At 38.4% G+C, this 24,177-nt stretch overlaps 1 protein-coding gene across 2 annotated transcripts; it reads right to left on the bottom strand.

The window, feature by feature from the left end:
* Positions 1-66: 66 nt before the first annotated feature.
* On the bottom strand, positions 67-20,606 carry ergic1 (endoplasmic reticulum-golgi intermediate compartment 1). 2 transcript variants are annotated; one of them, XM_068325658.1, is made up of 10 exons: positions 20,473-20,606; positions 12,505-12,566; positions 8,920-8,992; positions 8,385-8,479; positions 5,484-5,608; positions 4,436-4,540; positions 4,282-4,342; positions 3,442-3,542; positions 2,602-2,724; positions 67-1,452 (listed from the first exon to the last, which is right to left on the bottom strand). In XM_068325658.1, exons 1-10 carry the CDS (start codon positions 20,490-20,492, stop codon positions 1,345-1,347), a joined length of 873 nt encoding a protein of 290 aa, XP_068181759.1. In that variant the 5' UTR covers positions 20,493-20,606; the 3' UTR covers positions 67-1,344. The 2 variants fall into 2 exon arrangements, with proteins under 2 accessions (XP_068181759.1, XP_068181760.1); XM_068325659.1 differs by lacking the exon at positions 20,473-20,606 and adding an exon at positions 20,385-20,467.
* Positions 20,607-24,177: the final 3,571 nt, after the last annotated feature.

Genomic DNA, 24,177 nt, shown 5'->3' with positions numbered 1-24,177 from the left:
AAAGTTCATTTCTCACACATACACGAATTACAACCACAACAATTAGGCTCAGGTACCAGACAGGTGTAAAATGTCCATTTTTTTATTTTATTTCTGACAGCAGCTCACTTTTATTGGACTTGTTGAAACAATCTTCCCTACTTTGTTTTATTATGAAATACATGATTTGTTGCACCTTTGTCGCCCAGAAATATAAAATGCTATTCTTATTACCCCTAAGCCGAGACAGCTGTGAACCAAATCTATTGTAAATGGAATTAGAACAGAAACAAGACTCGATGGTACCTTTACTGGGACACACGGTTCTACAGGTTCTGTAATGTCATCATTTCCTGTTATGACTCATAACAGGAAAAGGATGACCTTCAGGGTAGAAAGTCCACTTCTGAGGGATTGAGACATTCACTCTCCTCAGCCGAACAGGTGAATTATGTAACTGGGGGGAAAAAAAGAGGTATAAAACATCTCAGCCCGCTCGTTTTCCCCATACACATCCATAATCTTAACAATTTACGCAGCAAAAGAAAAAAAGAAAAAAAAGAAACCGAACATTTACCTTACCCAATGAAATATTGAAATGAAGTGAAAAATAAGGTGATTGCTGCATTGAAAGGAGAGGATCATTATTACTTAGAATCTCTGGTTTTCCTGGCAGCAAATGTAACAGATGGGACACACACAAATGGATAATCCCCTCAGGTGGGCCAGTAAATACAATGGATGGAAAAAGTAATATCACATGGCACCAAGTATTGTACAGATTGTGTGAATTTACACATATTACACTTTGATCAATGCTAAATATCATATTACAACCCGTAAGGCCTTCCTTCATGAGTTTGGCAGTGGTTGGCCAAATTTACATCAATTTAAACACTCAAGTAAGAGAAGAATAGTGTCTAACACAGAAATGTAAATGATCTGATTTTTTTTTTTACTCAACTTTTTTTGGAGTAAAAAAAAATTTTTTTTCTCTGCTCAATTCTTTAAAAAAAACCCCACAGACGCAGCCTTCAAATGCCCACTGTCGTTAAAACTTGGCACATAGAACTTCGTCCACAGTGTTAAACTTCTATCTTCCCTCCTGACATTGAAGAAGGAGAAAGCGGACACGTGATGGGCGAGTGCCAACAGGTCACCGGAGCAGAAGGAGCAGGAGAGGACCTTCAGTAACCGAGATGCAGTCGGGTAGCCTGGTAGTTAGATCAGGTGTCGGAGCCGCGTCATTAGCTACGGTGATATAATGTCCAAAAAGAGGCTGGGTCCAGCACGGGTTGGATTTAGCTAACAGGCTAGCAACTTGCCACTTATAAATAAGATTCGAGGAAGGATGGGGAGCAGTTCTCAGGACATTTTTCCGATCTGGATCTTCTTCCAGGCCTCCGAAGCGGTGAATATACAGGAGTCGATGATTCCTGCCACGGTGAACGTCCCACCAATGATGGCACAGATCTACAGGAAACAAGTCACCCTGTTAGTCCTGCTATTTAAAATCTACGTTTTTTTTACCCTGTGGTTATAAATGGCTTGATATCGGCTGCTTTTGATCCTGTTCAATCATAACAACACATTACACTGACACATCAGAATGTGCTGGAATCGAAAAGAGAGCAGTGCTCCAGCTTGACTCACAATCTTAAGCTCTGACTCATAATCACACTATAAGTAGAGTCATCTCCTACCCATGCCATAAGTCACGATGAGTCCAAACAACAGAAAAAACAAATACCGGTTTAGCTCATCAGCTAGGCAGCCGATTTAATCCTGACTGCATTATCAGTCAGAGGTAAACATTCCTGAAGAACCTGTCCAGGCTTAGCCAAGAATTTCTCCAAAGAGTCAAACAAATGAGCCAGTCAAGAAATGATGTGCATAGAATAAACTAACACATTATAACCTTTAAAAGCTGTAGGAGTGTTGGTTCATATCTTAGCGCAGAGCAAGATTAAGTAATTTGGAGTCCGGTTTGACTTGTTTCTCAATTCTCCGTTAAATGACATTAGCTCACTGGGTTGTTGAGGTGAACATGCCAAGCCAACAGTTATCATTACTTTGAACATTCGAAGTGAATTTGAAAATGAAATTCAACTTTTGCTCTCATTTTAGCTCATTGTCGGTCTCTACCATCCTCTGCTGTCGGACTGTTTAAAGCTTCACTAAGCTGCTGGCATGGAGTGGATTTAGCAATTGTCTCTTCTGAAAACTAATGGTAGCACAGAATAAAAAAGCAGGCCATCAAATCAAAGCGAGCTGAATGGCTGAATGTTGAAGGTGAGCAGAGTAATCTATCTGCCAATTAAAGGACTTATATGCTTGATTTTTTTCTTCTTTTAATGAAAGAAATCATTGACGTAAGTTCTTCTTTTTGAAGTTGGTAGAAACCAATCAAAGTGAATACAGGCCTTGCAATCATCAGGTAAATTGAGACCTTGAAATTATCTTTACCCTTTATCAGTTGGATGTGTAAAATTTGCACACACAAAAAAAAAAGATTTTCACATGAATTTAAAATGGCAGCTTGTTTCTTCTGTCTTTAAATGGCAGGGAAAATGTGGTTAGCATTACGATTAAAACACAGGACATGGCCCGGGGATGTCTTACTGTTGTGATGAAGCGGTAGAGAGGCTGTCGTCGCTCTGTGTACTTGACTGTGATTGGACTGAGGTCGTATCGGAACCAGATGGCCGGGATGATCCTGCCCGTGTGGCTGTAAGCAACATATTCCTGTGTGGGATGGAAAGAAACTGGGTGTTACACATTTCTGTGATCTGGAGTTGTGCCTGGTGACAGATTGATTCACTCAGCACTACGCGAGTAAATCCCACTTATCAAAAAAAAAAAATCATTTAGTAAAATCTCCAACTTAATTGTCATCTCTAGAGGTGGAGCGTTCATGACTCACTCAAAAATTCTTTCTCTCATAAATGATTAATCAAAAATTCATGTTGGCTGAATAACTCCAGTGAATAACGCGAGTTATTTTGTGACGACACGGAATTCAGTGACTGTGTATAAATCACATTTCCGCAAAAATTCATTCCAATTCTGGAGCATAACTATGATTTAATTCACCATGACAACAGATCCCGGCACTGATGATTGGCTTGGCAAGAACTTTCTTGGCGCTTTGGCAATGACACTTCAGAAAATTTCCCACAGGCCCTCACAGCCGACTTACGCTGTTGTTAAACCAAACGCCAAACCCAGCTGCCGGTCAGCACGGTTCTAAGAAGTGTGTTTATGGTTTGTTGACATCTATGGAGTGTTTCCAGTCAGTGGGGGCGAGCTTTCACTTCCAGGTGAGTGCATCAGTTACTACAGAGATCGGAGCCTCGGCCATATGCTGGGATAATCCCGCTTCTTCCATGAGTGTAAAAACAACACAGGACAAAGAATGGCCTAACTGGAATAAGGGGAGGAACAGAGGGATGGAAGCAGCACCTTGTTGGCCACCGTGTACTGGTAGGAGAACTTCTGGCTGCCTGAGAGGTCCTCATACACCGTCGGAACAATCTTCAGTATGTAGTCATGAGAGGCCAGCGCTGCAAGAGAAACGTTTGTGTCTTTAGTGGAGAAAAATTTAGTAATTTTGTGTGTGTGTGTGTGTGTGTGTGTGTGTGTATAACATTTTAATCATACAACAAGCAGCACATTTCAGCTGCATAGCATATGGATTTTGTGTCTGCCTGTATGGAAACGTGATTAGCAAAACTTTGCAAGGATACAACATGAATGTTATTTCAGTGTGCCATTTGCACTTAAATTCACTTACTGTGATTATTTTGATGATAAATCAATGGTTTATTCTGTTTAGTTTTCATTGGCATTTCATTTAGGTGCTGCTTTAGGTCAATTTTCCAAGCCAGCACACATTGTGGGAGGTCAATCCCCCTCCTCTTCCTCAGCCCAGCCGGTTCCCCCTCTTTCTCCACAGTAGCTGCTAACTTTTGCCTCATCCATCTGTGATCTTCAGTTGCGTTTACTTCTTATTCTTTAAAATTAAGAAGAACGATGAACCAGAGTTTTTAAGGCTGTCTCATTTACCTTAAGTAAACACTGGGAAATGTTAGAGCGTTTTGGGGTATAGTTCAATTGTATTGTGATTAAAAACTGGGACATATCACGGAGCTCTGTTAAGAGTCATGTGATGCAAAGACTGATAGAACGATATGATTTCAAACACAGGCTGGGACTGAATGTGTCCCATTAGACGTCTCACTTCATGTCAGTCAGCATGACTAACGTAGCGTTTACGAGTGCAGGTGCAGAGTGAATACATACGATTAGATGACAGCCTGTCAGCTCCTCCTAATGCATTGAAGGCTGCTTTCACTTTGTGTACCTGCATGACAAAGAAAGGAACTAGGTCAGAGATAAGAGTGCTGTCTGAAGATGTTATCCGTGTACTTTTCTTGTGTTCTCAGTGTGACTTGACCTGCAACTTGTCTCCAAAGGACAGCTTATGAATGGTGTGTGTCATATCAGGGTTCTGGGGCTGTGCTGTAGCACTGTGTGTGGACACATGGAAGTTTCCTGGTACCTGAAGAGATACACACACACGTTTGCGTCAGTAACACCATGAGTACTGCAGCAAATTTAGTTAACTAGTAACAGGCTCCAAATACACACAGTTGGTTGGAAACTAAATGGTCCTTGCCTCCGGTAGAACAACATCCCCACCTGAACACGTTTCACACGTTTCCAAATATTCCACAAGTGAGAGTGCTGAATGTACAACCACTGGGTTAATCATTCTGCATGTGCTGGAAAGACTGATGCAACTTACCGATGGGCTTCACACGGTCCAGACTGTACAGTCAGATTAACAGTGTAAAAGTAAATAATTAAATTGTTCATTTTAAATTTACTGGTGAAATAAACGAACACAAAATCAGTTTAAATACATTATTAGATATATGCAACCAATTTCTGTTTCCAAACTCAACACAAAACTACACTATTTGAGACTAAAAGTTATTCCACCTGAAACCAAGACCTGATGTCACCTGACTTTAATCTCATAAAACGTCCCTGATGGGATTTAGAAGTAGAATTTTGCAGCATATTAAACCACAAAAACTCCAGAAAGGGAGGTCTTTGTCCATCAAGAATGGACTATTTAACAGAACTCAATTTAGTCTGAAGGAGGAGTCAGGGGGCTTTTTTGTTCTTAAGTTTGCAGCAGCGGCACACCCTCTGTGTTTAACTCAATTCCTAGAGAAATAAACCACACATCCGATTCAGGCTCCTATGCGGCCCGTCGTAATATAATTACAAAACACAATCCACACAGGTTTTTGGCTTCCTCTAAAAAGGATGAGACATTTAAAAGAAAGTCAGCGTCGCTCCCGGAGTTTCCCCCGCCTCGCGCCCCAAGCCAGCTGTTATAGGCGCCAGTCCCCCGTGACCCGCGAAAGCAGATAAACCGGTGACAGAAAATGGATGAATTCTTGCAGTGTGTGAGGAATGTTCTTCACACTTACTTTGTTGATGGTGAACTCCCCCTCGAATCGACAGCCAGCGCCCTGGTTCAAAGGAATCTTCATGGAGTTGTCTATGTGACCGACCTCGTGACGGCCCATCTCGTCCTGGATGTCCAAACCCACCACTGTAAAAAAATACAGGACAGAATTAAAAGCTTTAATGAACTGGAAAAAAAAAAATCCAAATAAAATAGTTTCCTCAGCTCATTCCAAACTTAATCACTCAGTTCGTGGACAGAAATTAGAACAATTTTGAGGATTGATAAATCCTTGTCAGTTGAAACATTACAAATCTAAATCTACACAAACAAAAAAAAACATTTTAATAACAATTCAAACCCAAAGGTCTAACACAGAGAACCGGTACAGGGGAAAATTTTTAAACCATTAAAAAACTGAACATCTTTTTGTTTGCCTGTCAATCAAACAAGTTAATTGAATATGTCGTCATCATGTTTAATTTTCTTCTTCTTGGACTCACTATGAATGGACCACGGAGTATGAATTAGATAAACATTTCATACAGAAATGTCAAACAATAGTTTGACAAAACATCTGATCATGACGTGAGAAAGTATTGATGAAATTCTGAATTCTGTTTTTACTCTCCCTCGTTACAAACTCTGGTACTGTCTAACTGCTGGATGAAAGTTGTCTGTTTCTTCATGGTAAAGTTCATTGTCAGTCCATCTGACCTAGAAGCTCCACGCTTCCTCATCACACCGGCGTGAAACAAATACTGGGACAAGGATCGACTTCCTGTGTGTGTTGTCATACATCATGTTTCTGACACTACCTCTGTTTAAGTGTCACATACATTAGTCTGAAACCCAAACATCTGTGGCAGAAAAATAAAAAGAATTTATACTTTTTATTGATATAACTAATTCATCGATAATAACTCAATAATAATTAGCTGGAGCTCTGTTGTTTAAAATCTGATTTTTTTTATTAGTAACAACAGAATAGATGAATTCTGACGATCCCTGCAGAGAGTGACCCACACGGTAAATCCAAAGACCAAACGGACCACCTATCAAGCCTGCTGCTGTCTCCCTGCCAGTGTTTTTCCATCTAAGCCTCTCTAAGCCTCACCCAACACCCACCCACCCCTGCAGGATGCCGTGTATTGGCACACCGGCAGGACCAGACCTGTTCCGTGTCGGCTGGCAGCACAGACATGGACACCTGCCGAATATGCTAAAGCCTCCACATGTCACCCGTCTGACCTTTGACATTTAAGACAAATTGGACCCCCACCCCCCCACCCCTCCCATCTGCCCTGATCTCAAAATACAGCACGCTAATATAAGTTAAGTCTGCCACTGTGAGAGTGTCTGAGCTGCTTGTTTCTCCTTTTTAAGACATTCAGGACACATGCAGGATGGTGGTGGGGAAATTATTATAAGGTTATTGCACACGGTTTTCCATGAAGTCACAAATCAAGACAGGGCAACCTGCAAAGGTCAGTGGAGAGAGACACTGTTTAACTTCAGAACAGCACTGCTGAGCAGGTAAACAGTCAAAAGGGATGGAAATGTCACATTTTCCATGATGGAATTCCGCCCTTAAAGTAAAATCTTTGATGGATGATATGAATGAAACAGAAACGGATGTACGAAATTAACTCGCTGGCAGGGACCAAGGGGAATGACTCTCCTGGTAATATGCAGCTTCAGTGTGGATAAAACAATGTGTTTCGACTTATGTTTAAGAGGGGCATGCATTTCTGCAAATAAACATATCCACCATACACACAAACATTGAGCGCTTTAAGGGGGAACAGCAGGAGAGTCTTTGTTAGGCGTGCCATGAGCTAGCTTGTCTATACACATGGTGGACAGCTGTGAATCCACATGCCAGAGTCTCTCTCTCACAGATCTGGGCTTCATTTTTCACACAAGCATTTATTAGCATTTCCATTTTAGGATATCACTCGAGGCCAGTGAATGTGGGTTTTCTGTGCTGTGGAGGCCTCGCCGATACCGTTTGTTTATGTGTGCGATTTGTCATTGGGCACGGTTCCTGACGGAAGTCAAGAGGAATAAATGGCGTGTGATGGGTTTGTTTACCCATCCTAGTGTCCGCATCTCCAACTCTAACAGCGTCCTGGTCCAAGGACGGGACAGAGGAATCAGCGACCTGTTCCCTTTTTCTTTGTTTTCTATTTTTGTCTCTTCACTAGCGAGTGCAGCTCATGAGTCACCAGTGTTCAGTACATGGTAAACAGGCTCTCTGTGGGTCGATATTAATGAGTGGTACTGACAAATAAAATGTAAGAAGTTGTCTCAAAAATTACATCATTCTGGAAGCACTAAGAGGAAATATTCAAGAAAAGAAGAAGAACTTAGTTTAATAATAGCACTACTGTAATTTTTACTTCCCAACAGTAGTTCATCAAAGTTTTAACCCAGATTTTTATATCTAAACATTAGTAGCTGTAAGCGTTGTGACCCAGGTTTAGAAATGCTAAAAAAAACAAAAACAAAAAATACCCCATGCAACCAAACTGTAACCAAACTTTAAATTGGAGGCCAAACAAGGTTTTTAAGTTCTACTTTCATATTTAATGGAAGGTGAGGTGAGTCTTCTGCTCAGAGGACAGTTTTCAAAAAATAAACTTGGCACTTTGACTAATTTGGGATCGTTATTATCATACATGTCAAGTGTTGAAATGGTTCACATGATTATTCTTGTTAAATAAAAACTACAGCCATTAGATTTGGGGAAAAAACATTTAGTTTTTGCAGTAATTTTACAGTTGCTCGATTTAAGCAACGCCTAACATGAGTTAGTGTACCCCTGCTAAAAACAATATGACAAAGATAACATACAAACAACAAGTGTAAATAATGTGAGAGTCGTATGTATATATTATGTATATATTATGTATATACTCACAATCACAGTGTAAGTTTGGCAAACTGATGTTTAAACTCACTTCTATCTTCCCACCACTGTCTTTATCAGGATCATCCACATATAGTTCATTTACACTGCAAAAGACAGAAAACAGGACGAAGTGGTTAAAATGGTAAAGAAACCAAACTTTTAAAGAATATAAATATTACATATTTTCTGTCATCCTTTGTGTTCGTATGGCTACAGATTTATCTTCTAACCATGTGGAAAGAAGGATTTGTGTGTGTCTGTCAGTGATTTCCTTCCTGTCATGTCTTCTATTTGTCATCGCTTTTCAACATCGCTAAGAGGCTGAAACATGAACAAAGCCAGTTTCCTGTGAGCCAGCCGACTCGATTCATTTGTTACGACACAGGCAGAGAAGAGCACATCACAATGGCCTTCATGAAGTCACTGCCGTGTGTCGTATTGTTCACAGACACCTGTGTTGCTATAAAGCAGTCTCCTCCAGATCACTGTGTTGTAGCTACAGGATATTACCAGATACTCAGAGACCTGATGCTGTGATACCTACATTTCAGTGGCGATGAATCCCGTCAGCTCCGACAAGAACAGGAAGAGGATGAAGACACAGCAGAGAATGGAAACTGTGGGCAGAAAGAGAGAGAGAGAGAGACAGATGGAGAAAGAGAGAAAAGTTAGAAGGAATACTTGTTTTCAGTTTCCCACATGTTGATCTTGTTTTGGCATTTCTTTTACATTTATCTCAAATTACGACAACATTGCAAGGGATGATGAAAATCAAATGAGCCAGACAGCTGCAGGCTTTCGGAATGGGTGACCTAAGATATTGACATTAATGAAAGCGCAGCTGCCATAAAAGATTTCCCTAAATAGATGTTTTACTGAGGGTGTTAAGGCTGCCATTACGCAGGTTTTTAAACACCCTCCTACACTAATTACACATTAAATACCAGCACAACAGGCAGCCATTACAGCATATATGCTTTGGGAGAGATGAGCTCATGAAGCCTAAGTCATACAAAGAGCTCATTCGCACCAAAAATGGTTCTTGAAAAGACAAGAGAGGACCAAATTTGGAGTATTAACCTCAAATAATAAGTGCTTTTGTTCAGTTTGGGCCAAAATAAAATCTGAGCTTAAAAGGAGAAGGGTCCAGGCTGAATGCTTCATTTCATGTGTCAAAGTAATCAGCAAGAGGGTCACATAAAACGTTGTCAGGTGTTTACTGAGATAAATATGGAAGGAACTGATCTGTGACAGCGCAACTGTGGTCTATCCAGGATGGTGAGAGCTCTAAAGCTCCAAGTCAGCAGGTGAGTTGTGTTTACGTGGCAACTGTCGCCGAGGATCATCACAGTCATGTGACTTTGTGGTTTGTAGAGCATCGCAGCCGAGTCTGTGGTTGGTTGAGTCTTTACATGAGGTAATGTTTAATCAACAATAGGGAGTGTCGCTATGACACATAGGTCATACATTCAGGTTCATCTGACTTGTACAGTAATTCTTCCCAGGCTTCAAAGGGAACAACGCTGGAAAATCATTACTAGAAAAGAAAAACTGGCTGACACTGATTTCAAACTTCACAGCTTTGCAGTGGAAATTCTGATGAGCCTAGCGGTTTACACACACTTCACACTTTATTTCATCTTTGCCTCATTCTTCTTAGTGCCCACACATGGGGTGAAGTGGGCTCAGTATGTTCATTTGAATTGAGAGGAAGTGGGTTTTGCTCACGGCCCAAATTTGACAATTTTCTGTCAGCTCAGACAGGAGAACAGAAAAGCAGTCAAACAATAGACTGACGGGCTATGACCACGAGATAGAATGGCTCTGAAGACCCCTGTGGCGAAAGCAAAGGTAATGTCAAAAGGAATGTGGCCGTAGATAATAACAAAAGCAGACGGGGTCAAATATTTGACCTTTGTGAGAGAGGGGGTGATCATTTCTGACTCCCTCTGAACAACGTGTGGGTTGACTTGTCACGGCTGAAGGTGATGGCTTCTAACAAGAACATGTCTCAGTTTTTCAGCAAGTCTGAAGTTTGGTACATAAAAACTAAAATAAGGGCGAATGAGTCTGGGTTCTAGTCACATAGATTAGATTTTTTTTACGGAATAGTTTTGTTGCCATCCTCACAGATATGTTTGTTTGAATCTCTAACAAAAGACACACATCATTATACAATAGTCCATTTTTACCCTCACCTGTGAGCTAATGATTTTGCCAGCATTGGTTTGTTTGTTGTTTTTTTTGTTTTCCTGAATGTTGCTAAAGTTACTCAAAATATGCATGATTCAAAGTAGAGTGTGCCACTAATTTTCCTGCAGGGATTAAAATCAGTATATAAAATTAAAAAAAATAAAAAATAATAATGAGTGGATTCCAATTAAATTGTCTTGGAGTGATAGGGTGTGGTCCAAAGAAACAATCCATTAGATCTGGAGGTGATAAATGTTGCCAAAAGTACAAATTTAAGTAATGATCTACTGCACACCGTAGTCTGATCTGGATCGAAGCAACATCCAGAATACTTGAACTGAATTGATCTCACTAAAAATTATCTCCAAAGAGATAACAAATAGTGATCCTATAGACATGAAATGAGATCAACTTACAGCTGAAATTGTTCTCATTTGGTTTGGTGTAAAAAAAAACTGGTATAATGTAAAATGTTACTGAACTAGATCTTGAAGATTTCAAAGTCATAATGTGAAAAAATGAGTCAATCAAATCAAATTCTAAGCATTCATGATCAAGGAGATGTATCATGAGGGTCAAAAGACTTTTTAGATTCAGTGACATAACGGGGAATCTGTACTGCCTTGGTGGGGGATTACACTCTAGATTGCACAAGTGTTGGCAAAGTTAAGGGATCAGAGCACTAAAAAAAAGTCTTTAAAGGAATAAAAATCAGTGTGCTTATGTGCTTTGTACATCATTTATGCAGAATAACCCAATAAACCCAGTCCTCTCACTCCTAGACAGAGGATGGCGACAGGAAGGGTGTTGAATCTATACAGGAAGAACTTCCAAACATTTCCTCATGGGTGGAAACTGTGCGTATATCTTTAGAAAATTCATTCTCTTCTCTGTCATCCAGGATGGTGCCTAGAATCTATTTAAAATTGCTCACTTTTCAATGACAGCACCGCTTGCTAAATCTGTCATCACTTGGTTGTTGAGCTGACCACACCGTACCCTGATTCATTGGTCATCAGCTGATGACAACACTAGACACCGAGGAGCCAAAAATGTGTCATCAGGTTTTTCACTTCATCAAGGGAAGAAAATCAAACACGGCCCTTGAGTACATAATGACTTATGGATGCAAGTAGGAGAACACAAGATCTGACAAGAAAAGCATTTACATTTCAGCTGATGGTGTCTCTTGTGCCTGCGGCTATGAACAAAAATGGTTATTAACATTCTTATCATAGCGCCTGAGTCAAAACAGGTGACTGTCATGACCTACCTGCATCCTGGTACAGGCAGGTACTTGAATTACAGGCGTCACACCTCCCATTCCCAAACCTCAACACATTCACTTCCCAAAACAGCACCTGGCAACACTTTCCACTTATCTTCTAAAGAAAAGTCTGCTAGTAAAACTCACAGGTATGCTAATCGCTACCATTAACGTCCTGGTGGAATTAGCTGTTGCAGTTTGAGAGCACAGAACAGACAACTTGACATATTAAGATATGACATGACTGAAAATCAGTTACGTAAAAAAGATGAAAAAAAAAGATAAGATGCTTTTAGAATCTAAAAAGTCTCATTTAGACCAGTAACAAAGTTTTGTCTAACTGTAACCAGTTACCTTGTATCTCATTCACAGAAAACACAATGAACATAATCAACAAACATGGCTATCATCAGCAATTGCAGATGCTTTTATACAGATATCAGAGATGGAAACTTTTTCAACTTTAAACCTTGTAAAAGTATGGGGTGACAGAATGGGAGTACAGATTCCCAAAACTTCAGACATATACTTTAGAGTATCTAATTTTTATCACTCACTATACATTCATAACACAAACATATGACTGAAACATGTTTAAACAAATGTTAAAGAACAGCCAAATAGAGAAGCCCAACAGTTTTGGCCTGTTGTGTTTTAGGGACTACTCACTAAACGCTCCTGTGTACGTAGGCTGGGTGAGATCTTTTGGCACTTTCCTGTAGATATCGAATCTGGAAGAAAAGGAAACAAACAAAGGGAGAGGGTAGTGAGAGAAGAAGAAAACACTACGTGATGAAATAAGCACATGCTGTACCCATAAGGCTTTGCAATATTACAGAACAGTAGTGGAATGTTAGTTTTGGACCTCCACTATTCCACGTAAAGGGTCTACACACACGCACACACTGTGTAATTATGACTTCTGACACACACCTGAACACAGAATTCCAATATAAACAAACCCACCAATAACAGGACCCAAACCAGAATGCAAACAACTGCTGCAACAGCTTTTAATTATATGTCATGATCATCCTGATGATTATTATTATAGACTACAGAGCCAGTCTCATCTTAAACTTCTGCATAACATTTTCACAATGGTTCAAGTATGAATCAGTGAAGGAGACGTGTAGGAGGATCATGACCACCTCACAATATCTGCTCTCCTCTTATGAAACACTGCTGCTGTCTGTTGAGTGAGTCGAGGAGAAGAAGCATCTGCACCTCAACACAGAACTATTCTCAGGCTCAGGAGTTCGTCTGCATATCCTTTTTGGGCAGTAAAACAATTTCAACATCAACCTCCATCCCCTAACACATAAACCCCACACGCTTTCTCTCACTCTATTTCCAGAACATTCGCGTATGTTCACTATTTCTTCGGCCGAGGACAGCCAGTAAAAAACCACAGCTGATGCAATGCAGGGGGGTGGGGTGGAAGGGAGGGCTTCCGGTCTGGCCGTGAACTGCTGCTTCTCCTGTTTTGCTTCAGCTCCCGTTGTTTTCATCCTCAACACCACAGCCACCTTCCCCTTGACTCCCTCTCTAAACCTCACGCCATCCTCAAACTCCCATTACCATCAGAACCCTGTACGCTGACCTGGCATGATATTTAAGGCAGACAGCACAGAGAAGGGCTGGGTGGAGCTCCAAGGGTGGAGTCCTACAGTATCAAGATCAGAATACCTTCTGGAATCTAGGTTAACACATTTCCTTTTGTACACTGGTTGACGGAGATAGTCTCCTTCCTGCCGTTGTCTCCACCCATCCTCGGCCCTTATTTCATGATTCCACCAGGATGGCTGAACGCAGTGAGTTTACGTTCCCCTTGGTGAAAATACGTCATCATTATCCTTAAGAGAACCCGTGTCACTGCTTTTTGAATCCAAAATGAATGAGGAGTGTATGTAACATTAATACACTCAAGGGATTTAAAAACACACCACTCCCTTTTTGAACTTGCTAGAAGTGACATCTAGTGCAACGCTGGTGCAATATAACAGGAACCATGTAACTGGTATGCTGAGGTTCTAGTCTAGCCAGCAGTGAAATGTGAGCTTAAGTTCATTAAGAACCAGTAAAGTTGGTTGAGTGAGTGAACACATCAGTCTTTCTACATGGCTCTGACTCAGCCTCCCTCAGGAGGATGTCAGAAGATTGCACCAGTCCATGAGGAGGAGGACCACTGCGTTATGTAATGAACAAGTTACATGAGAGTTATGGTGCTGGCATTGTTGCTTTTACCGATTAAAAATAATCATTAATATTGAGGAACAAAATACAGCTTCGTAGAAACCATGAATGTAAATGATGCGAAACAAGCACACTTCAAACCATGCATATTTCAAAAAAAGTATTCAAATTTTAAGGTGTTTTTATTTCTAAATTCAGATATACATCTTAACTTCGCATGAAATGTGTTACTAGCATCAAATGAATTAAATGATGATGAATGATTAAATGAATTTAATCAAATATTTACATGCTGTTAAAACAGTATATTTGAGTTGATTTGTTTTATTTTACATTAATATTGTTCATTCACATATGTCAAAGTAAATGAGGCCCAGGTTGAGGTTTATTCCACTACCTTAGACTGCAGGTCGATAAGCATGGCAGGTTAAGTCTGACAACTTGTTGACATACGTTATCTTTACTACTCTATAAATGTATTAGTTAATTCAATGCAGTAAATTATCACAATATATTAACATTAATTTATTGCAAGGCACCACAGCATATCATTTTATAATTAGGCAATACATCATGGTAAATTAACTCAAATACATCATGCTGCAGCTTTATTGAAACAAGAGTCTGTTTATCTTTCCAATCTTTCAAATTAATAAATTTAAACATTGATAGAAATGGTTATTACATTGTACAATTTGTAAGGCAAATTGCCCAAAGTTTCAGAGTAATGTACAAGTTTAGGCTGAATAAATGAATGTCATCTTATGAAAATAAGTGGATGGATGGCAGAGTGAAGTACTAAATATTGCTGACCTGTTCAGCAATTACACACTGCATAAATCTGGTGAAAATTCATAGCAAAAAGTTTGCTACGTCACTTTTGTCTGAGATCCAACAGCCCTGATTCATTGTTAAAAAAAAAGTGAAATTACTCAACATGTCGAACGTTTGTATGTTTTTATAATTTATGTAGCATTATCACAACATATAAGTTCATAAAATCACAAGTTATATGACACCAATTGAAGACTTGTCTGTAGAAAAGAGACTAACCTATCAGAAGTTTTGGAGGATTAAGTATTACTGCCCACTCATGTTCCAGCAGGCTGAGAGAGGCAGGACACTTGAGTCTAAATGAGATGTAATCTCAGATTTCATAATCAGACAGTAATTTCTGTTTTCATTTATATTCACACACAAGCATCTATAATTGTAGAGATTGGCTAAATCTTCAGAAACAATGGTTTTAACATACTGTATTTACTTTATTCCTCTTACATTGGGAAACTTGGATGTTACAGCAGAAAATGAAGCAAAGAGAAAGAATACACACCATCCACAAAAAACAAATATTTATATTCTGTATATATACATACATATATACACTATGTATGTCTATATACAGAATTATATTTATATATTTATTTGTATTTATATTCTGTATGAATATATACAGAATATAATATATTTACATTATACAGTATATATATATTCATATATATTTATATATATTTATATTCTGTATGTATATATACAGAATATACAGCAACAAATGAATATTAAAAATAAACAGCAGCAAAAAAGGTTGCAGACAGGGCCACAAAATTGCCCAAAGTTTCAGAGTAATGTACAAGTTTAGGATGAATAAATGAATGTCATCTTATGAAAATAAGTGGATGGATGGCAGAGTGCCGAACTAAATATCGCTGACCTGTTCAGCAATTATACACTGCATATACTGTATCTGGTGAAAACTCATAGAAAAAAGTTTGTACAAGGATATAAGTGAAATGAACAAGAATATAAGTGAAATGAATTGAATAACATGAAGTAATTGTTTGGAGTGTAAAGACGTCAGCTCCCAGCAGTCCAGTGAAGGGGAGTGTGTAGTTTGGTTCAGTGTGGTCTAGTTTTAATGAACATGGGTTGAAATAAGCTGAGATAAGACAAAAAAAATGTTTGCTCAGTTTTCAAAGAAAGAATGTTTTCTTACGGAAGCACATTTTAAGGCGTTGCAACACTGGTGTTGAAATGGTCTGATTTTTTTCTGAGAATGTTTTTTTATATAGACTCCACTGTTGACCTAGTCAGGTGTTTTTATTTTCAGATTGGATGATAACCTGGCTTTACTTAATTTCCTCCAGAACATTCAGTATTCATTACTATAAACGTTGACGCTTGAGAATTCACCTTTTTGTAATTTCCTGAATTGCAGTCAACATGTTCTCCCTCTCACTTCCTCCGTCACTTCCTATCACACCATCTTCTCAGCTTTTTTGTGATCAGGAAGTACAGGGTGTACCAGTGCATCTCTGACACCACTGGACTGCTCTTCAGGAAGGGCTCTCGCTAAATACACCACATCTGACACGTGGCTCATCGTGAGTCACGTCATCCCTTCTATGCATTGCTGAGTAAACCCCAGACAAGAGGCAGTTGAGGAGAAGTCGTGATCATCTTGAATATCAAGTCATAAGCAACACCTACATCTTTCTTTATATAGGTTTATACAGTATTCAGGAGCAGCAGATACACATCAGCAGGAATGAACACGAGATATGACATCTACTGACATTGAGCATCATCACTGAGGCTCTTAAAACCTCATGATCGCGTCAACACCACAGCAAACAATCAACGTCACCAGGTTAGCCTTGACCAATCCTCCGTGTGTCAATAAATGGCATAATCTGAAACATGCTGAGATAAAGCCTTTCCGTTATTAACTCAGTCATTTGTTCAAATGAGCAGCCGTTCAGTCATTCTGAATGAGGTTACCCTTATTATTAGATGCTGATCGCCGTCCACTGACAGATGAAGCACCACACATAAGTAATAAAAAAATTACATTCATACAGATGTCCAGTAGCTGGTTTTTAAAGATTACAAAACAGCCATCCCATTGGAAATTAATTAGCACCAAACTAATCAGTACCACTAACAGTATCTCAGTAATAACAATAAACACATATGGATAATAATCAATAAAGGATTAGATTAGATCATGTGCTGCCATCACTTTTTATCCTTTTTCCGTATTATACTATTATAACAGGAGTACCCAGTTCCCAGTTAAAGTTAATGAGGTGGGGGATTTGCATGGATCAAGCTTAAGCTGTGTTCCATTACACTACTCTTCTATATTTACCTTCACCATGTGGGGCTAGAGGAAGTTATTTGATGATCCATGTTTGTTTGTTTGTTTGTTTGTTTTGTCCTGGATCTTTTTTACCTTCCTCAACATTATGAGATCTCTTTTTAGCATCTGTCCAATATCATGACAAATAATAGGCCCATCAAAATAAAAATAGCCAGCCATTGATGCAACTGGACACACATGCAATCCTGGGAGATTAAAATATATATTTGGAGAGGGCAATATGTATTAGGTCACAGTACAGTAATGGAGACAAGCAGAGATACAGCACTGCCACCAGTTTGGGGCAGAAATAATGCAGATTTATAGCCATTTAAAATGATTTCATGTGGTAGGTGAGACCTAGCCTGGAATATAAATTCTGATTGTTCAGGTTTTGGCGACAATGGTGCGGGTATGTGCTCACTGAGAGTTCTGTACTTTACTTTTTCAGCAGATTCCTTGCAAAGTCAAAAACAAACAATGGTCTGACCCAGATAAGTATTGCAAGAATCCAATATATGTTCACAGCTCTGCTGCTGAAAAAAATCCTTGTGACACAAAATATGTATTAACCCACACCTGATAACAGCCCCAAACTAAACACTAAAGCATCACTGTCTATTGTTTGAACAATGTTTTCTGAAAACTACAATATCCAGCTGTAAAAAATTACTGAGACATCCATAAAAATAAAATTATATCTTTATGAGGCTTTTGTTATATCCACAATATCAACAGAAAAAAGAAACATAAGTAGCAAGGGATCATGGGAGTTGTTGTCTCCGACCACAACTGAAAATGAAACATCGGACATGACCTAATCAGAAAAGTGCACAGACATTGTAATGTTTTAGTTGCATTCTATCATGAAAGTCAAACATAAAAACAGTGTTGGTTGGTTTATCAGGCTAATTCCAGCTGTTGCGAAGCAGGTTTTGCATGATCTGGATAATTAGTCAGTGAAACAGGACATGACCATTTGGTCATCTAATGACACACACTCTCGCAAGATCACCAGACATGGGTCATGTACTGTGATAGAGTTGCAACAGATCCTGTGTGGTGGTAAATTTACTCTCTAATTATGACATGGCTGTGATCTGATCGAAAGTCACACAGTGAAAAACACAGTTATGTGTGTTAACTAGCATTGCAATTGATCATCCCTTACAGCAGCAATCACTGGATATGACTGATATGTACAAATTACTTTACTGTATGAACACCAGGTCAAACCTCAAAAAAAAAAAATTGTGCGAAAAAGGGAAAAGAAGTAAAAACTCTCAAGAGAGAAGCTGGAACTAGAAAATTGGAAATAACGTGAATCACTGAAAATTATAAAGGGATTCTCACAGTATTTGTCTATTATTTTATGGGGAAAAAAAACCGTATTCAATTGATCAAAATTTCAGTAATAATAACTATCAGTAATTTCCGAAGGTAAAAAATTCCACAGTTTTCTACTGCATGTCTGTTTTTAATAGGCATCTATTAGAAGTCAGTAACTCAGTGATGTGCTCAGCAATAAAATGGCCAGAAGAATACATGTATTTTAAATGTGTGGGGTAAATATGTGGTCTGAAAGCTGTTAAAACAAATTACAGATAAATGTCTAAAAATGCCCCACAAAATAATATTTTAAAAAATTACATGGATGACTCTAAGGGGTTATACTAATGGTAGGTTAAATTTATTCATGCCAAATTTTGGACAATTGTTTAAAATGTATTACTGTATTTGATTTAGTGTTGAATACTACAAAGATGAGTCAGGATTTTATGTATACTGTACTGCATTTTCTAATGCTTTCTACTGCTTTTCAAAAATTGTTATTGGAATAAACATTAATTTCATTCATTCATTTGTTCAGTCAATCAACAGTAATTATTTTGATGATCGGTTCATTGTTCACTTACTTTTTCAAAGAAGAATGTAAAATATTTTTTTCAGATGGGAATGTCTGCTTTTTATAAAAGCAAATTAATATCTTAAATTGTAGAACAGCACAAGACATTTGATTCACAGATTTTTTGATGGGTAGTGTGCATTACTGAGCTGGAATCTATGATAAAGAAATTATAGCCGGAGATCAAATGAATCATGAATATAATCATCAGTTGCTGCCCCACATTTTTAGATTATTTTTTCCAAAATACTTTTCTTTAAAATGTAAGGAATACTGTTGTAGTGTTAGTCAAATGACTGGCTGTGTTAAGAGTGAGAATGTGTCACTGGTTGCATTATGAGGTGGCAGAGTGCAAACATCCTGCCCTTTTGATAAGGGTGTGCTGTACTGACGGGTTGATCAACCCTGCAGGCGTGATTGTTAGCACTGTGCCTGCGGCTCAAGTCATGGACTAAGTGACTTGATCTGTAATGCTCGCATTTGCACCATGTTTTTTTTACCATTCATTGCATGTTTTTACTCAGTATTTGTCATTATACTGAATGCTTGGATCTGTTCTTATATCGTTGGAGAATCTTGTTTCTAATCTAGTCTGCCCAAGGGATTCTCTCTCTAAACATTTAACTTGTAAACTAGAAGGGAAACCTCTACCAAGGTAGCTCAATTTACCCATTGTGTCATTGTACCCAGAAGCAATACTGTAGTCCCATTATAGTTTGGTCCTGACAATAATGACCCACTTGCCATGAAACTCCTTGACTTTGGAATCACATTGCTGAGTTTATTTGCTTAATAGTTATTCAAGGCAAACAACAATTCTCTAATTGTGGTTTTCTTCAGGATGCAGTTCAGCAGCTTTTGAACATGTGAAGGTTTTCAGTCTCATGGATTCGTTCTCTCACGGTAGCTGATTTTCTGTGAGCTCTATAATTTTAAGTGTCAGATCATATTTCAATGGGGATTTGATCCAAGACTCAGAACCTGTTGAGTTGTCCAAACGTAATCAACGCCAGCAAGAAGTAACCCATCCTTAGCAGGAACTCACGTCTGTTTGGTGAAACACGCAGCTATGTGACTAAAGTGTGGTGAATGTGGCTCGTCGCTGTTGTTCCCAGAGGAACTGGCCAATTTAAGGACGAAGAAATCCGCACATGCGCAAAGAAGGGGGTTCCCCAAACACAAAAGCCCACGAGGGTACCTGAACATTCCCCCACCGAACACCACACCCTCCCCGCTAACACACTGAAGCTCATTCAAGACATACGTTCCAACTCTGACTCGCTCATTTGTAGAAGATGCTTTGCTAACCGTTCATTCATCCCCAGCTCCTAGCACCAACTCCTCCGCCCCCGACCCCTCAGGTCCGGACAAAAGGAAAGGAAAGTCCCCTACTCACCTCCTCACATCGAAAGGCATGATGTCTGAATGTTTCACGGGGGGTTAGCGTAAAAAACGGAGGACAGCAGCAAAACACACAGCTCCAAGAAATGCTACCGGTTGTTCATCGGTACCGGGCTGACGTCAGTTTAGGACGCTTTGCAAAAGCTGATTGGCTGAGAAGTACTTCCTGTTTTCTCTCGTTCTCCTTCCGCCAACAGCGCTGTTGTCTTAAATGTGTTTATTACATTGAGACGTACAAACGAAAATGGTTCACTAAAGAAAGTATAAAAAAATAAATAAATATTTTAAGTAAGGATAATAATTTTGATGTTCATAAACCTTTGAGTTGTTTTGTAAACCGTTACTTTATTAATCATTTAATTTTCTTAATAACGCTACATAAATTACATACATCATTTTATTATGAAATCAATTTTTCCGGATGTACTCCAAAAATCAATGGCATCATTTTTATACAATATTTGACACTCTCCCACCAAGTTTCTTGAAATTTTTTTTAGTACTTTAATTGCATACTTGTGTTTTTATCTCCACTTTTATAGTAGGAAAACAAGAAGTGTATTCTTCACTCTTGATGACCCGCTCCTAAATATGATAAGTGTGTGTGTGTGTGTGTGTGTGTGTGTGTGTGTGTGTGTGTGTGTGTGTGTGTGTGTGTGTGTGTGTGTGTGTGTGTGTGTGTGTGTGTGTGTGTGTGTGTGTGTGTGTGTGTGTGTGTGTGTTTGGGTGCGTGCGTGCGCTCGGACCTGTATATATGTGTGTGTAGATATATGAGTGGAAAAAGTAATTTCCTTGTTAAAAACATACACAAGCATTTGAGGCTAAAATAAATATTTATTTCATTTATTTTATATGTGGTTGTAACGCTGACTAATTCCCTGTATGCATTTCTGACAGAGTGAAACCAAAAATGAAATAAAATAAAATACTGCCTTAGTTAATTAGTTCAAGCAACTTATAACTTGTGAAGCAGGTTTTCTATTATCAGAGTACCAACTTAATGAGGAAAGTCAAATATTTTAAGTTTGATGAATGACTCATCATCAACCTTATTTATCAAGGACAATAACAGAAATCAAGCGTTTTGTACCATATTTAGTTTATTTCTGTCCAATAACTCTTCTGGCTCATAGGGGATATGAGGGTAGCCTATTATTCAGTTGAAGGCAGGTTTTATTTCTTTACTGTGTACCATAAAGATGCATCAAAAATCGTTAGAAGTCACATATCTTATGAAATGAGCAAAATGAATTAATCAATAAATGATGCAACATGACCATAACAAATAGTAATAAAACCATTAAATTGCTAATAAATGACAAAATAAATATTTAGCATTTCTTTTAACTAACTTTGTATTGAAACTACTTGAATATCATATGTGTTTATATAACAACTGCCATACAACATATACTGGATGTTAAAGTGTTTATTAATGCATATGTTTTTGTAACTGCTCCTTTGAAACCTGGTGTGACAGGTAATTGACAGTGTAATGCACTTTTATCAGAATCAGATTTTAGGTTTGTGACTAACTTGAAAAAGAAGAAAAAGAAGGAAGACAAAGAAGAAATGAAGAAATACACTTAACTTAACATTAACTTAATATTTTATAATGTAACCAGGAATAGTTTGTTGCACTTATACTAAAATTAACTAAGCTCACAATTGTGTGCAGGCTTAATATTCATAATTAACAGGCTTTTCTTTACTTCACAAACCCCATGGGTTAAATTTTCCCCGAGCTACTCGAGTTTCTTTCCCTTTATTTTTGTCTCTCCACTGCCATGAAACCAAACATAATTTTACCAATATTACTTATCTATGTTCTGGTTCTCAAAGTCAGGACAGGCTCTGTGTTTTCCCACTGTTGCTACAGCTGTTGCCCGTAATGACAATGACAGTAAACAGACATCCATGACGGCAAGTGACAGCAGAGCTGTACCGAAGGAAATGCCTCACTGTCATCCTCTGTTTCACTTCCCGTTCTGGATGGGAGTTATGGCTGGTTACAGACCATAATTATAAAAAACATAGCAACAACTGAGGCTCTATTTTCAAACCAAAACGTTAGGATTGAGTCAAACACACAAAGTTTGTTCTTTTTTTGTCACTGAAATAGAAGTTTCGTTTCCAGATCACCCTTTTAGCTGATTTAATGACCAGATGAAAACATAGAAAATAGGACATAGGGAGTTCATTATTTAATAACCTTGTAGAACATGCTGGAAAATAATGTTAAAGGGTTGCTTTATGTGGGAAAGATATTTCTGTCATAACTTCCAAAACCTTCTTTACTTCCATCATGACTGTAAGAAAGACTCTTTTACAACCAAGACAAAATGTCTGGGAACAAGCTGTTACGGAACCTATTTGACCCTCCTCTCTTGTGAAGTGTGTAACATTTCTTCTTTGTGGTATGTTCCTTACAGCTGACTCATCTCACAAGACTGTGAGGTTAGAATTTTTTTGCACTGCATTGTGATTGGTTCATTTTCTTTCCCTCAGGCTTTCCCTCCTCTTCCTTTGTCTCACAACAAATCTTCTGTCCTTCTCTTGGAAATAAAGCATTGGCTCAAAAGAGTGGATGTGGATTCACTGGGCTGAAAGTCCTCCTTGGTTTAGGTTTCAGCAAAGTGCGAATGATGTCACAGGTTGTGTAGTCCCCCACCTGATATTTTCAAGTGCGAAACTCTCAGCACATACTGCATGATATTTTATAAAGATTCAGTCACAAATGATCTAGATGCCGAGGGGAATGGAATAAAGTAATTTGTTAGTTATGTAACTTTAGAGATAACAATTGCCTGCTTAAAGCAGTAATGTATGGATTTTGAAAGGAGGGTGATGTCCCAATAATACCTGATACTAAATCTGCTGAGTAAACATTCGTTTCACAACCCAACAACTTGTGTGTGTTTGTTGTGTAGGTTCAACACACCCTCTTTTGCCATCTATCAACAATGACCATCCTGCTTCCTCATTATGATGTAGCGGTATTGTCCTCTCTGAGTCAGCAAACCACACTAACTAGTGAGGTGAATTTCCCAGAGTGATTGTCATTATGTTTATATTTTTAAATGTACTCTAATTTTGGTTGTAAAAAAAAAAAAAATCTGTCTGTTTGTCTATCTGTCTCTCTGTCTATCTATCTATCTATCTATCTATCTATCTATCTATCTATCTATCTATCTATCTATCTATCTATCTATCTATCTATCTATCTATCTATCTATCTATCTATCTATCTATCTATCTATCTATCTATCTATCTATCTATCTATCTATCTATCTATCTATCTATCTATTTATCTATCTATCTATCTATCTATCTATCTATCTATCTATCTATCCATCTATCTATCTCGTCCATCTGTTTCAATTTGGTGACAAATGAAACAGCGCTGACACGGTCAGGAGATCTCCATCTGTCTTCCTGGCAGTCCTGTGTTTTTGTTTCACAGCATGTGGAAATTTACTGGACTTCAGATTTCTATACAGTGATTAACTTTTATGGTTAGCCTTTGCTTTCGGGGCATTGAGCACTATGTACCTCTGACTAATAAAAACAAAGAATAAACTTTTATGGCCCCCATGGCAGAGATTTACTTATTATCTTGTTATTTGTCAACTCTCAGGTGAAGAGGCAAAAACAGTCATTTAATTTAATTAAACACTAACATCATGGAATTTTTTTTTT

The sequence above is a fragment of the Antennarius striatus genome, chromosome 10, assembly GCF_040054535.1.
Source record: "Antennarius striatus isolate MH-2024 chromosome 10, ASM4005453v1, whole genome shotgun sequence".
NCBI lineage: Eukaryota > Metazoa > Chordata > Actinopteri > Lophiiformes > Antennariidae > Antennarius > Antennarius striatus.
This window is presented reverse-complemented; position numbering and strand designations above follow the sequence as displayed.